Source organism: Lutra lutra, chromosome 8 (genome assembly GCF_902655055.1).
Source record: "Lutra lutra chromosome 8, mLutLut1.2, whole genome shotgun sequence".
Classification (NCBI taxonomy): Eukaryota; Metazoa; Chordata; class Mammalia; order Carnivora; family Mustelidae; genus Lutra; species Lutra lutra.
In genome coordinates this window covers 91,671,590-91,687,124 of record NC_062285.1, presented here as the reverse complement: position 1 = coordinate 91,687,124, position 15,535 = coordinate 91,671,590, and the positions used below count along the sequence as shown (strand labels likewise).

Genomic DNA, 15,535 nt, shown 5'->3' with positions numbered 1-15,535 from the left:
AGGCTCCCTGCTGAGCAGAGAGCCCAATGCAGGGCTCGAACCCAGGACCCTGGGATCATGACCTGAGCCAAAAGCAGAGGCTTTAACCCACTGAGCCACCCAGGCGCCCCGATCTCCTAGCTATTTATTTGTTCCCTGGACTTACTCATTAGGAGCCAGGGTCAGTTACTAACTCAAATTCTTTTCCCTTGCCTAGTGAAATAAAGTTTGAGTTTATCTTTGTGTCTGGTGCAAGAAAGTGGTCCATTTTCATTCTTTTGCATACTTTTGACTAGTCTTCCCAACACCATTAAAAAAAAATTCAGATGTTTTTTAGTCAAGGATTTTCAAAAGAAGGAAAACAGAAAAGGCTAACAATCTGATCAAATGTACAGTTCAAAAATGTCTTTTGGCATTTAGCAACAAATCCTAGGAAAGAAAACCACAGTTTTCTTGAACCAAACAAGTTACCCCTGGCAAGTTCGTGGCACTAGTAAAGCAAAAATAAAAAGTTAACTCTCTTGATCATACAGTTATCTCCGTGAAAATATTTTTTTCCCAATCTGTACAGAAGGTTTTTCTTCATAAATTAACTTTTTTTTTAAAAGATTTTATTTATTTATTTGACAGAGATCACAAGTAGGCAGAGAGGCAGGCAGAGAGAGAGGGAAGCAGGCTCCCCGCTGAGCAGAGAGCAGGATGCGGGGCTCAATCCCAGGACCCTGATATCATGACCCGAACCGAAGGCAGAGGCTTTAACCCACTGAGCCACCCAGGCACCCCCATAAATTAACTTTTAAAATAATTTAATGGCTGCCTACTATGTGATGTTCGACTAATTTTTTTTTTTTTTTTTAAATTTACAGAGGTTGTGTTTCCCAACTCTTACCCAGACGAGTATGGCTCAGTTTAGACCCATCTAGGAGCAGATTACCCCTCCCCTCTAACTGAGCTACCAAGCTACTAAGTTTCTCTCTTAATTAATGCAAACATATCAAGTAGTAAGAGACCCAGGCTTACAAATGTACTAAATACATGGAGGGCGCTGCATCCAGTTGGACTTTCACAAAGCAGTAGTATTCTAGGGAGTGTAGAACCAATAATAGCACAACTTTTAAAAAGGAAACAAAAACAAAACACAATTTTTAAAAAAGATTTTATTTATTTATTTGACGGAGAGAGATCACAAGTAGGCAGAGAGGCAGGCAGAAAGAGAGAGAGATGGGGAAGCAGGCTCCCTGCTAAGCAGAGAGCCCGATGTGGGGTTCGATCCCAGGACCCTGAGATCATGATCTGAGCTGAAGGCAGAGACTTTAACCCACTGAGCCACCCAGGTGCCCCCAAAACACATTTCTTTTATGGCGTTGTAATTTTCACTAGACTCTACACTTCTCAGAGCATCAAGGACTTTTGAAACCATGAAATGTCACTGACATCTATAATCAAATACAAGCATAAAATTTAAGAACTAGAAAGTCCTGGAAAGAAATAAGTGCTTAGCCCTAGCTTGACTACCATTGATTGAGGGAACTTTTTCCCTCTTGCATATTCCTGCCTCCTTTGTCAAAGATTCGTTGACCATATAACTGTGGGCTTATTTCTGGGTGTTCTCTTCCATTCCATTGATTCATATATCTGTTTTGTGCTAGTACTGTACTGTTTGGATTACTACCGCTTTGTAGGGATTCTTGAAATCTCGAATTGTGATACCTCCAGTTTTGTTTTTCTTTTTCAAGACTGCTTTGGCTAGTTGGGGTCTTTTGTGGTTCCATACAAATTTTAGGATTGTTTGTTCTAGTTCTTTGAAAAATCTGTTGGTGTTTTGATAGGGATTGCATTAAATTTATATACTGCTTTGGGTAGTGTAGACATTTTAAATAATATTCTTTTTTTTAAAGATTTTTAAATTATTATTATTTTTTAAGATTTTATTTATTTATTTGACAGAGAGATCACAAGCAGGCAGAGAGGCAGGCAGAGAGAGAGGAGGAAGCAGGCTCCCTGCTGAGCAGAGAGCCCGATGCGGGGCTCGATCCCAGGACTCTGAGATCATGACCTGAGCCGAAGGCAGCGGCTTAACCCACTGAGCCACCCAGGCGCCCCTTTTAAATTATTTTTAATTAATCTCTATACCCAGTGTGTGGCTCGAACTTACCATCCCTGAGATCAAGAGTCACATGCTCTACTGACTGTGCCAGCCAGAAGCCCCCAATATTTATTTTTCCAATCCATGAGCATGGGATATCTTTCCATTGGTTTGTGTTGTTTGCAATTTCTTTCATCCATGTTTTAAAGTTTAGAGTATAGTGATTAGAGTTAATCAAATTCCTAAGGTCATGGGTCACCATCTTCATCAGTCATATATGCCTCTCTTGCTGTCCATTTATCTTTCCCCTTGCCCCCATATCCCCACTTTCACAAACATACTTTGATGTTTGATAAGGTCCTTGAGCTTGTTTGTATCTTTATAAAATATGTACTGTTCTTATTTGTTTCATATTTAATTAAATTATTCTATATATTTTATTATTTTACTTTTTCCATGAATGTGTTTTTGAGTTCTATTCATGTTGCACTATGTACATGTAATTCATCCTTCTAGCTGTTGCATAATATCCATTTCATGTATTCATTCTCTTAATGATGGACACCTAGTTACCTTTGTTTCCCCACTAGCACAAACAGTGATGGGATAGATATACTCTTCTATATCCCTACTCCAGAGTCTTCTCCATCTTATGAAATGACCTTAAGTTGTTCAGATTCCAAACTGGAGAGCTTCCTGATTTCATTTTTCTACATCAACAAATTTTATCATTGCCACCAGCAAAGTATAATCTAAATCTCCTCTCTTCTTTCCATTTCTACTTTTGAAAAAAAGATTTTATTTATTTATTTGACAAAGAGAGGGCGAGAGAGTGAGAGAGAGAGAGAGATCACAAGTAGGCAGAGAGGCAGGCAGAGAGAGAGAAGGGGAAACAGGCTTCCCACTGAGCAGAGAGCCCAATGTGGGCCTTGATCCCAGGACCCTGAGATCATGGCCTGAGCTGAAGGCAGAGGCTTAACCCACTGAGCCACCCAGGTGCCCCTCCATTTCTACCTTTTTAAAAAAGATTTATTTATTTATTTATCTATTTATTTATTTATTTATTAGAGAGCAAGAAAGCATGCACACTAGTTTGAGTTGGAGAAGGGGCAGAAGGAGAGATTTTCAAGCAGACTCCCGCTGAGCAACCTGGGCTCCATCTCATGACCCATGAGATCATGACCTGAACCAAAATTGTCAGTTGAGACACCTAACAGCCACCAAGGTGCTCCTCCATTTCCACTTTTAATTCCATTCCAAACCTCTGTTGTTGTTCACCTAGATTACTGTGACAGTGTCTTTTCTTATGACCTCCTTTAAAAATAGTTTCAGTGAGGGGTGCATGGGTGGCTCAGGTGGTTGTGTCCAGTTCTTGGTTGTGGCTCAGGTCATGATCTCAGGTCATGGGATGGAGTGCCAAGGCAGCTCTGTGCTCAGCAGGGAGTCTGCTTAGGATTCTCTCTCTCCTTCTGCCTCTTCCCTTGTTCATGTGTGTGCACTCTCCAAATAAATAGAATCTTGAAAAAAATAGTTTTATTGAGATATAGTTGACACACAATAATCTGAATATATATATATATATATTTTTTTTTAAAGATTTTTATTTATTTATTTGACAGAGAGAGATCACAGTAGACAGAGGCAGGCAGAGAGAGAGAGAGAGAGAGGGAAGCAGGCTCCCTGCTGAGCAGAGAGCCCGATGCGGGACTCGATCCCAGGACCCTGAGATCATGACCTGAGCCGAAGGCAGTGGCTTAACCCACTGAGCCACCCAGGCGCCCAATAATCTGAATATATTTAAAGAGTAAAATTTGTTAAGTTTTGATGTATATCTCTATCTCTATCTATATTTATCTATCTCCATGAAAATGTCACCATAATCTAGATGGTGAAAACAGCAACTATCCTGAAAAGCTTTCTCATGCATTTTGTAATTCCTTCTTCTCTATTGTCCCTGTCACCCAACACTCTCCTATCCTCAGGAAACCCTGATCTACTTTATGTCACTATAGATTAGATTATGTTTTCTAGAGTTTTACAGTACATAGAATTTTACAGAGTCATTAAATATGTACTCTTCTTTTTCAATCTTCTTTCACTCAGAATAATTATTTTGAGATTCATTCCTGGTGTTGTGTGTATCAGTGGTTTACCCTTTTTTATTGCTAATATTCCATTATATGGATGTGTCATAATTTGTTTCTTCATTCATTTGTTGATTGACATTTTGGTATTTTCAGTTTTGGGCTATTAAAAATAAAGCTGTTCTGAACATTTGGGTATAAATCTTAGTATGGACGTAGGCTTTCTTTTCTCTTGATAAAATATGTAGGAGGTGGAATGGCTGGATCATATGGTAGGTATATGTTTAACTTTTAAGAAACTGTAAACCTCTTTTTCAAAGTCTTTGTACCATTTTATATTTCAGCCAGCAGTGTATGGGAATTCTAGTTTCTTCACATCCTCGGTGATCCTGGGTATCAGCAGTCTTTTCATTTTTAGCCATTCTAGTAGGTACTCAGTGGTATTTTGTTGTGGTTTTAATTACCATTTCCTTAAAGATCAGTGGTGTTGAGCAACTTTTCATATGGTTAATTGCCATCCATATATTTTTCTTTAGTGAAATAATTGTTCAAATATTTTGCTTCCTTATTTGTTTTCTTGTTGCTGAGTTTTCAGAGTTCTTAATATTCTGGATACAAGTTCTTACTAGATACACACTTTGTAAATATTTTCTCCCAGTCTGTGGTTTGTCTTTTTATCCGTTTTTTTTTTAAGATTTTATTTATTTATTCGACAGAGAGAGATCACAAGTAGGCAGAGAGGCAGGCAGAGAAAGAGGGGGAAGCAGGCTCCCTGCTGCGCAGAGAGCCCAATGCGAGGCTCAATTCCAGGGTCCTGGGATCATGACCTGAGCCGAAGGCAGAGGCTTAACCCACTGAGCCACCCAGGCGCCCCTCTTTTTATCCTCTTAATAGTGAGTTTCAAAGAATAGAATTTTTAAATTTTTATGAAGTCTGTGTTATCGCTTTGTTTTATAGTTTGTGTTGTTTGTATTTGTCTAAGAAATCTTTGCTTAGTCCATGTTCACAAAGATTGCCTTTATGTTTCTTCCAGAAATTTTACAGTTGGAGCTTTTGCATTGAGGGCTGTGATCTGTTTTGATCCAACTATTACATATGGTATGAGGTATGGGAGGTCTCTTTTTTCTTCTTTTTATCTAAGCCTAATTGTTCCAGCGCTTTTTATTGAAATAACTACCCTTTTGTCATTAAGCTCCTTTGATACCTTTGTTGAAATCAATGATCATATTGGCCTATTTCTGCATTTTGTCTTTTGTGCCATTTATTAATGTGTCTATCATTTCATTTCTACACCACTGTAATTTTATCATTAAGTCTTGAAATCAAGTAGTGTGATCCTCCAACTTTGTTTTTCTTTTTCAAAATTGTTCTAGTTGTTCTAGGTCCTATGATATTTTACTGTAGATCTTAGATAAATATTCTATTCCTATGTTATTTTGTAAATGTATGAATATATCAGGATGAATTACTGGGTCATTGGGTACTTTGTTCATATGAGCCTACTAATTTAAACTCTCCAGCAATGTATGAGGTTAAGTACCTGTTGCTCTCTACCCTCCTCTCCTCTGGTAAGGCTGAAGTGAGCCACAGGCTCCTTATGATCATGAATTTTCATGCCTGGCTCTATCCTCTTGAGTCTTTTTTTTTTTTTTTAAGAAGGTTCTTCACGAACCTAGATGTCCATCAACAGACGAATGGATAAAGAAGATGTGGTATATATACACAATGGAATACTATGCAGCCATCAAAAGAAATGAAATCTTGCCATTTGCGACGACGTGGATGGAACTAGAGGGTATCATGCTTAGCGAAATAAGTCAATCGGAGAAAGACAACTATCATATGATCTCCCTGATATGAGGAAGTGGAGATGCAACATGGGGGGTTAAGGGGGTAGGAGAAGAGTAAATGAAACAAGATGGGATTGGGAGGGAGACAAACCATAAGTGACTCTTAATCTCACAAAACAAACTGAGGGTTGATGGGGGGAGGTGGGTTGGGAGAGGGGGGGTGGGGTTATGGATATTGGGGAGGGTATGTGCTTTGGTGAGTGCTGTGAAGTGTGTAAACCTGGTGATTCGCAGACCTGTACCCCTGGGGATAAAAATATATGTTTATAAAAAATAAAATTTAAGAAAGGCAAAAAAAAAAAAAAAAGAAGGTTCTTCACATTGGAAGACATCTATAAGGCAAAGCTAGTAATGATCTTTGCTAATAATCCTCTCTCAAAGCAAAATCTTGATGATAAGAAAGTCTTTGTTTCCCTATTAGTAATGAGATGAGGAAGGAAATAAAGGGTAGGGGCGAAAGCTCTTAGCACACAGCAGAAAATACAAAAGGAATGTGATAAAAGCTAAGGAAAGCTTTCAAGGTGGAGGGAGCATTCATCAATATAACATGCTGAAGAGATGTAGAGCAGCATAATGACAGAAGAATATTAAACGAAATTGACAATATGGGGGTCATTGTTCATCATGCTTTATTCGTGTGCTGGTGAAAGATGTGAAATTTCAGTGACCTGATGGGGGTAAGGTCAAATGAGTTTAGATATATCTTTTAAGAAGTTTTTAAGAAGTTTTCTTAAAGCAGGAAGGAAAATGATAACATCTAAATAAAGGGCTGTATGTTGCACCAATACATTTTTACATATAGATAAAGAGTAGCTCATGTTTATAGCTTTCAACTTAGTTGAAAGAGAGAGATTAAAAATTTATGCAAGACCAGGATCCTTGAGGCAGTGAATAACTGGGTGACCCAATGCACAAATGGAAAAAATAATTTTGTGTGGAAAGAGCATCCTTTTTCCTATGGAAGGGGGAACGATGGGGGAAGATTCTGATATGTTTGTCTAAGTGATAGGAAAGAAAATGTACTGTTCTTGCCTGGTGAACTCTATTTTCTCAGTGAAATAAAGGACAAGTTTATATGCTAAGAATGAAGGAGAAAGTGATAGGTTTGGGATCTATGGAAGGCAGAATTGTGGAATTTCTGCACAGGGAAAAGAGACCTCTGCCTAGAGACACAACACTGCTGGCCAGCACTGAGAGCTCAGGTGAGGCAGGAGGCCACACATGTTTGGTGATTTCAGCCTGCACTACTGCCTGATTATTGGCTGCAGCTCCTGTCAGACTAGTTGTAATAACAGAGAAGTCAAGTGGTGGGAATGATGGAGGGTGGGGATTTTGCAGGGAGTTTTCAGGAAATAGAGGTAGCCAGAAGTAGATAAGAAACCCAAAGAATAGGGAACCCTGGAGTGAGGAACGTACTGGATGGGAAAAGATTTGGGAGTAACAGGGATGTACTTTAGGAATGTAGGTGAGGTCCTGAGGGGACGACCAAGAAAGAATTCTTGAGCTGTCTTTGGTGCAAAAAGGTGATTTTACTAAAGCATGGGGACAGGACTCATGGGCAGAAAGAGCTGCTGCCCTGGGGGCTCTGGCATGACTGGTTATATACTTGGGAGCTGGGGGATTCAGGAAAAGGGAGGTTATCAAAATAACTTTTATTTGTTAAGAAGGACCTACAAGATCCTGGGGCCCTTGTCACTGCACAGTTAAGGTAGTTTTTCCCTCTACTTAAGCATTAACATTAAGACAGTTTCATTCCAGAGGCGCCTGGGTGGCTCAGTGGGTAAAACCTCTGCCTTCAGCTCAGGTCATGGTCTCAGGTTCCTGGGATCAAGCCACCCATCAGGCTCTCTGCTCAGCAGGGAGCCTGCTGCCCCCCCCCCCCCCCCCCCCCCGCCTGTCTGCCTGCTTGTGATGTCTCTCTCTCTCTGTCAAATAAATACATAAAATCTTAAAAAAAAAAAAAGACAGCTTCCTTCTGGAAGTTATGTTATTGATAAGAATGCTTTTTTTCTTGTAAACCACTAAGACATTTGTAAATTGAGGGAGACTCCTGTCTTGCTGGACTGTGATCTCCGTTAGTTAACCAACCCCCCCGCATCCCCCTCCTTCCCTTAGGTTTAGAACAGCCAGGAGTGCCTGAGGAATGTTCCAGATCCCACCTGGGAGTGGGAGTGGGAGTGGGGGGGTTTGTGGGGTGTCAGCTTGTGCTTTGTTCTCAACTTGCCTTCTGCTCCCTCATCAATAGTACAGGAGATGACAGAAATACTGCAGTGAACATTGTTGTGCATATATCCTATTTCTCTATAACAGATTCCTAAAAGTGAGTGTCCTGGGCCAAAACGTATGCCAAGTTAAAAATTTAAATGATACTAAAAGATTGTAAGACTGAAACCATTTTACTTCCACTAGCAGTGGATAGGAACACTGGTCCTCCCTTCTTCTCAGCTCCAGATGTTTTCAAAGTTTTAAATTTGGCTTATTATCATTCTTATTCTTTTTCTTGTGTATGGGGGGAGGAGGAGGAATGTTACATCGCCGTTATAGTTTGTGTTTTTCTAGCTGCTAATATCTTTGAGCATCTTCTCAAGTTAATTTGTAATTTGTATTTCCTTTGATTTACCTTTTCATACATATCCCTTGGCTATTTATTATCTCAGCGTTTTTGTTTTTTTGGTTTTGTTTTTTTCCTTTCTTACCGATCTGTAGGCACTGTGTATACTTGGAATAAATTTTTGTTAGTTATATGTGTTACTGGTGTTTTCTTTCTATTATTTGTGTGTTTTTATTTATTTATATATATTTATTATTGTGTTCTATTTTTAATGTCATGGATATTTTTTTTCCATTCATGTATTTTAAGTTTTAATAAGGTCAAATCTCTCATTCTCCACTACCACCCCTCCCCCCCAAATTGTGGATTCTGGTTTTCTACTTTGAATCCCCTGCCTGGGATTATGCATACATTTTCCAAATTTTTTCCTAATGGGACACCTGGGTGGCTCAGTCTTTAAGCATCTGCCTTCAGCTCAGGTCATGATCCCAGGGTCCTGGGATCGAGTCCCACATCGAGCTCCTTGTTCAGCAGGGAGTCTGCTTGTCCCTCTCTCTCTCTCTTTCTCTCTCTCACTCTGTGTATCTCAAATAAATAAATAAATAAAATCTTTAAAAACAAAACGAAAAAACTGTTGTGGGCGGTTAAGATAAAGAAATGTGGGAATGTTCTGCACACAGGTGAATACTATAATGTAACGTGTTTTCAGCGTGACTGAAGTTCAGTGAGCACACTCAAGGGGTAGAGGATTTGCCTGCAGGAGCAGCAAGAGGGTGGCTGATCAGGGAGGCCCAGATCAGGACTGGGACAAGAGTGGGCACAGGTACCCAGGATAGGCGTGAGCATTTCCTGCCGACTCAGACAGGACACTAATGGTGCCTCACACCAGATCACTCTTCCTGCTTCCAGCCCGGTCAGTAAGCTGGTAATCCCCACAATGGATTCGAAAGGGATGTTTGCATGCCTGCACCAAGATTTATGTACAAAGAACGTTATTACATTTATCCAATGGGAAAAATTACAAACGACTCAAATATCTGTTGGGATTGAAATGATTAAATGTATCACCTTACCTTTGCTTTCTTTCTGTAGAATAGACCTTATAAAATGAGAATGTTTTTATCTTTTGCCCGAAGAACAAAAATAATGGACAAAAAGCAACCAGTCTTTACCCTCCAACAAAATTGTCAAGCTAGAACGTCCGTGAGGGGTGAGGAGGTCCTCGGGCTCCATGGTGCTCTTGTTCACCCAGACTCTGGTCTTCTTCACAGCTCTTCCCAGCTGGAGGATTAGTTTGGTTTGGCTCCGGTGGGAATGCAAGTTTAGACGGTGGTCCCATTGCTTTGTGGTGCTTGGGATTGCTTAATGTACCTTTTCCTCTCCCTCTACCACCACCACTCCCTCTTTTAAGAATCCACTATCAAATGTTGCGTTTTCTTCTTCTCTCCACCCACCCCCTCAGAACAGATCCTCCCTCATTTTAAAATGGCGGCGCACTTGGTCACATGACTACAGAGTCAGGGACTTCCCTCCAGATTCCTAATGGATGCCAAGACGAAGGTGGTAGCCTTTCTGGGCTAAGAGATCTGTTGTTGCTTGTTCTGCTCTTACCAGTGTGGCCCTAAACCAGCTGTGATGTATGTGCTGTCTCTCCACAGGCTGGTAGAATGTGTTCTGTAGATTCCCTGGTCAGAACCAGGAGAAGGTTTTTTGTTCGTTTTTGTTTTCCCCTTAGTTCTTTCTGGTTTTTTTTTTTTTTTTTTTAAATTTTATTTTATTATTATTTTTTTAAGTATTTGTTTATTTAAGAGAGAGAGAGAGAAAGAGCATGAGATGGTAGAAGGCCAGAGGGAGAAGCAGACTCCCTGCTGAGCAGAGAGCCCAGTCCAGTGCAGGACTCCATTCTGGGACCCCAGGATCATGACCTGAGCTGAAGGCAGGCACTTACCCAACTAAGCCACCCAGGCGCCCAGTTTTTTCTGTTTTTTTCCTTAGGTATTCCTTACTGCGAGACCCTGTGTGACTAGTAACATCTAATTGCTGCTTACTGTGATGGGTATACAATGCTCAAACACTTTCCTGAAACCTATTGGTTACACTGGCTCTCTGTATGGCCGTATGTTATATGTATATTTTTAGACAATACCTTGTCCCTACCTGGGAGCTGTGGGAACATATTGGGAAGAACACCAGTGCTGGAGTTAATAAGACAAACCTTTATTCAAATCCTTTTTAAAATAATTACTGTGCGACTTGAGGCAAAATGCTTAACTTCTCCCAGCCTAGGTTTACCATCCTATAAGATCATTCCATCTAAAATAGCCAATCCTTTGGTCTCTGTGACATCCACTTGTGTAGTTCCTTCAAAACTCTTGTCAAGTCTGTGATTCTCTTTATGTGTTACTTCTTTGAAATTATTACTTACTATGTTTTGCCAATGTGTATGTTCACAGTTTAAAATGCAAAAGTGACAAAGGGATGTGTCTGTGAAAACAGTCTGTTCCCACCTCTGATTGCTGACTCACTCAGTTTTATTCCTTTTCATGTTCCTTTCCAGATATAATCTTCTCATACACAGCATTTACTTACATGAGTATGTGTGTGCGCGCGCATACACACACACACACACCCCTGAACTATAGCATAGTACACGTGCTGCTCTGAACTTTACTCCCCCCATTAACAATCTATCTCATATCTTTTTTTTTAAAAGACTTTATTTATTTATTTATTTATTTGACAGATTGAGAGAGATCAATCTGTCAACCCCCCCATTAACAATCTATCTCATATCTTTTTTTAAAAAAGACTTTATTTATTTATTTATTTATTTGACAGATTGAGAGAGATAGGACAGAGAGGCAGGCAGAGAGAGAGGGGGAAGCAGGCTCCCCGCGGAGCAGAGAATGCGATGCAGGGCTCGATCTCAGGACCCTGAGACCGTGAACCCAGCCGAAGGCAGAGGTTTTAACCCACTGAGCCACCCAGGCGCCCCTATCTCGTATCTTTTTATGATTATACTCATAAGAGCTGCTTCTTTCTTTTTAATGGTTGGATAGAATTCTCTTTTATGGATATAACTATTTAGCTAGTCTTCTATTTTTTAAAAATGTTTTATTTATTTGAGGGAGAGAGCAAGAGAGCACAAGCAGGAGGAGTGGCAGAGGGAGAGGGAGAAGCAGGATCCCTGCTTAGCAGGGAGCCCGCCCCCAGGACCCTGGGATCATGACTTGAGCCGAAGGCAACCCCAAGCTAGTCTTCTAGGCACCTCTAACCTAGTCTTCTATTAATGGAAGTTACAGATCATTTCCTCTTTTTTGTCTTTACAAACAATGCTGCAATGACTATATTTCATACAGGCATAACTACATGCTTTTTGAGTGTTTGTAGACCTGACAAATTGCTCTGTGTAAATCTTCAGATTTGTCTTTCCACCAGCAATGTATAAGAATTTCTTCACCAATGCATTTTTTCATCAAACGTTTTGATCTCTGCTAATTAGATAGGTAAAAAATATTTTCCCATTATGGCTTTAATTTGTATTTCTCTTATTAAGAACTATAGAGAGCATCTTTTCACATGCTTAAGGGCCATTTCCTTTTCTGTGAACTGACACAACCTTTATCCTTTAAAAAGAAAATGGATGAGGGGGATGCCTGAGTGGCTCAGTTGGTTAAGTGTCTCCCTTAGGCTCAGGTCATTATCTTGGGGTCCTGGGATCGAGTCACACATTGAGTCCCACATCGGGCTCCCTGCTCAGTGGGAAGTCTGCTTCTCCCTCTGCCTGTACCTCCCCCTCCCCTTCATGTGTTCTAAAATTAAAAAATAAAGTCTTAAAAAAACTTTGGATGAGCGAGCTTTTCCTCAATAATTGGTAAGAAAAAATGTTCTTTATATACTAAATAAATTAGCCTTTTGAGTGTGATAAAAATTGAAAATATTTTGTCTTAGTTGGTCATTTTTTTTCTTATATATGATGGGATTTTTTTCCTGGTTAGAAATTTGGGATTTTTATATCTCAAATTTATAGTTTTTATTTATTTATTTATTTTAAAAAAGATTTATTTATTTATTTGACAGACAGAGATCACAAGTAGGCAGAGAGGCAGGCAGAGAGAGAGAGGGGGGAAGCAGGCTCCCTGCTGAGCAGAGAGCCCGATGCGGGGCTCCATCCCAGGACCCTGAGATCATGACCTGAGCTGAAGGCAGAAGCTTTAACCCACTGAGCCACCTAGGTGCCCCACAAATTTATAGTTTTTTAATCAGTTCTGGGTTTCATAGCATTTGAAATCTTTCATTCTCCATTCTGAGATCAAATTAGTTAGACAACTTAACTAGTTAGACAATTGGCTTCTAACGAAATGCAGAATTAGGAAGGATCAGAACTAACTGAACTCGGCATGGTTGTGACAAGAAGTGTGAAAAATTGGTGCATCTGCCTGTGAGACATGGATGAGTCAACGGTTATGCGTTTGAAGATTCATCCAGAAGGCTTTAAGAACCACTGTACAGTGGGACAGATAGTCACTGACTCATGAACTCATCAAATATCCCTAGACTCAGAAACAGCCACAAGTGGAAAACATTGTTGAAAGTCTGGAACAGCCTGGGATGCTCTATAAAGATAAAAAATTCTACATAGAAGCTTACCTATGAATAATAGCTTTTCCTGAGAGTGCAAAAGCTTAGTGATGAGAGCCGTAGAATATTAGGCAAAGACCTCATCCTGTGATCTTGAAATTTTGGCTGAAAGCTAACGCTGGGAATAGTAGGTGACAAGAAGTCCTATGTTCTAAAGGTAGTCCTTAGACTGACTCCGTACTGGGTTTAGGGACAATTACTAAGAGCTCATTAGGGGAAATTAAAGACTGATTACAGGCAAGCCCTTTGCAGGAATTTGTAGATGGAGAGATGGCTGGGGTATCTGTGTTCCCACAACCAAGCTAAGTGAGAGGAAAAACTAGAGGGCAGCTGGGACAGAGGGGGGGCTTCTTCCTGGAGGTGGAAACAGAGTCAAACTCCCTGGTTCTGTGTTGCTCAGCCCTGGAAACTTGTAGATTTGAGGCTGCCTGGAGAAAAGAGAGGGCTTAGAAGAACTTGACCCAAGTTCCCTTCTTTGGAGGGCATAGAAACTTCTCTCTGAATTCTGCTTTCGAGAGGTCTGATGATTTGTAGGAAAATTTGTAGAGATTGCCCCTAAAGATGAGGTAAGGAGGAAGAGCTGGCAGGGACACAAACTGCAGTTTCACTGTTTGTTGAGTGCCTATATGAGCTCACCGAGCCCAGAGGAAGTGGAAGAAGGTAATGGGATTTGAGTTACCTACAAAGGGCTTTATCCAAGAGGACGTCCTGCCAACCAAAGGGACTCCAGAAGGAAGAAGTCTTGTGGAATGTTTCACCATAAGTTGAGAGCTAAGGGAAAGCCGTAAGAGGCTCTAAGAGGCCTTCTAGAGAGCATATGACCTGCCTGTATCACGGAATGATGCAGGGCAGAAATTCCTCAAGAGTGTATCTCTCTGCATGTAGGAACTGCTAAAACCTACAGAAGAGCCCGAGAAAGAGAACTAGTATTGGTATTATATCCAATCCGATAAGAGAAACAGAACCAGTAGGTTTACATAAAGAGATTATTGCAAGGAATTGGTTTGTGCAACTGTGCAGCTGACTTGGCAAGTCCAAAATCCATAGGGCAGGCTGCGGGGAAAGGCAGGCTAGAACTCCTCCGCAGGGCTGAAGCTGGGGTCCACTGGGGCAGTTTCTTCATCTGAGAAGCATCCAGTCTGCTCTTCAGGCCTTTGAACTGATTGAATCAAGCCCACCAGGATTATCTATCATCTCTCTTATTTAAAGTCAATTGGTTATAGACTTTAATTATCTCTCTAAAATACCCTATAGCGACATCTAAGATTAATGTTTTAATTAAATAAGTGGGGACTGTTGCCTAGTCAGGCTGACACATCAGATAACTATGACAGATATCTTCCACACAGAATCACCACCCGGTAACCTCAGTACCAACGAGAAGGACTTTGCCTTTTCTTCCAGTCCCCTGTATCCCGAGACTGGAGGGCTGCTTCACCTCTGCACTGCTGGTCTGCAGAAACAAGGATCAGAACTGAGAGAAATGCAGGGGAAATTTTTGAATTGGTTATAAGACTGACATTTTGATTTAGATTGGATTTAACTTATCAGGCATCAGTTTGTGGACACAGAAACAGAGAACTGACAAAGCAGTCTTACTTACCTCTGCACATGTGTAATATTATGCTTTTGCTTTTAAATTCTTAAATTTTTGGGGGGCGCCTGGGTGGCTCAGTGGGTTAAGCCGCTGCCTTCAGCTCAGGTCATGATCTCAGGGTCTTGGGATCGTGTCCCGCATCGGGCTCTCTGCTCAGCAGGGAGCCTGCTTCCCTCTCTCTCTCTCTCTCTCTCTCTGCCTGCCTCTCTGTCTACTTGTGATCTCTGTCTGTCAAATAAACAAATAAAATCTTTAAAAAAAAATAAATTCTTAAATTTTTAAAAAAAGATTTTATTTATTTATTTGACAGACAGAGATCACAAGTAGGCAGAGAGGCAGGCAGAGAGAGAGAGAGAGAGGGAGAAGCAGGCTCCCTGTTGAGCAGAGAGCCCGATGTGGGGCTCGATCCCAGGACCCTGATATCATGACCTGAGCCGAAGGCAGAGGCTTAACCCACTGAGCCACCCAGGCACCCCATGCTTTTAAACATTAGAACAAATTTTCCTATTCGGCTACCTTTTCCTCTCTTTCTTTACTTTAAAAAACTGATGTGTAATCATCTTATTACACAATGGGCAATTAAACCCTCTTGCTGTCAAAGCCAAGGATGGCAGTGATAATGATAGTTGCTAAAGCACTCAGCCCAAGGTCATCTTAGAAGATACTTAATTAAAGATACCCCTTCAGGTATCCTGTTTGTCTGTTTTTGGTGGCCAATCAAGGGTAGAATATTTTCAATCACTTGTG

The 15,535-nt window shown here is 40.6% G+C and overlaps 1 protein-coding gene across 5 annotated transcripts in view; it reads left to right on the top strand.

Moving 5' to 3' along the window:
* The window catches only part of KLRG1 (killer cell lectin like receptor G1), an 85,453-nt gene that overhangs the window by 47,562 nt on the left and 22,356 nt on the right, over nucleotides 1–15,535 (top strand). Inside the window, exons 8-9 of one of the 5 annotated variants that reach the window (XM_047743042.1) lie at nucleotides 5,183–5,254; nucleotides 5,809–5,864. The exons of the other annotated variants lie outside the window; for them this stretch is intronic. Coding sequence (XP_047598998.1) covers nucleotides 5,183–5,230 — 48 coding nt within the window. The 3' untranslated portion in view covers nucleotides 5,231–5,254; nucleotides 5,809–5,864. Of the gene's footprint in view, nucleotides 1–5,182; nucleotides 5,255–5,808; nucleotides 5,865–15,535 lie in introns of those variants that run through there. 5 annotated transcript variants of the gene reach the window in all.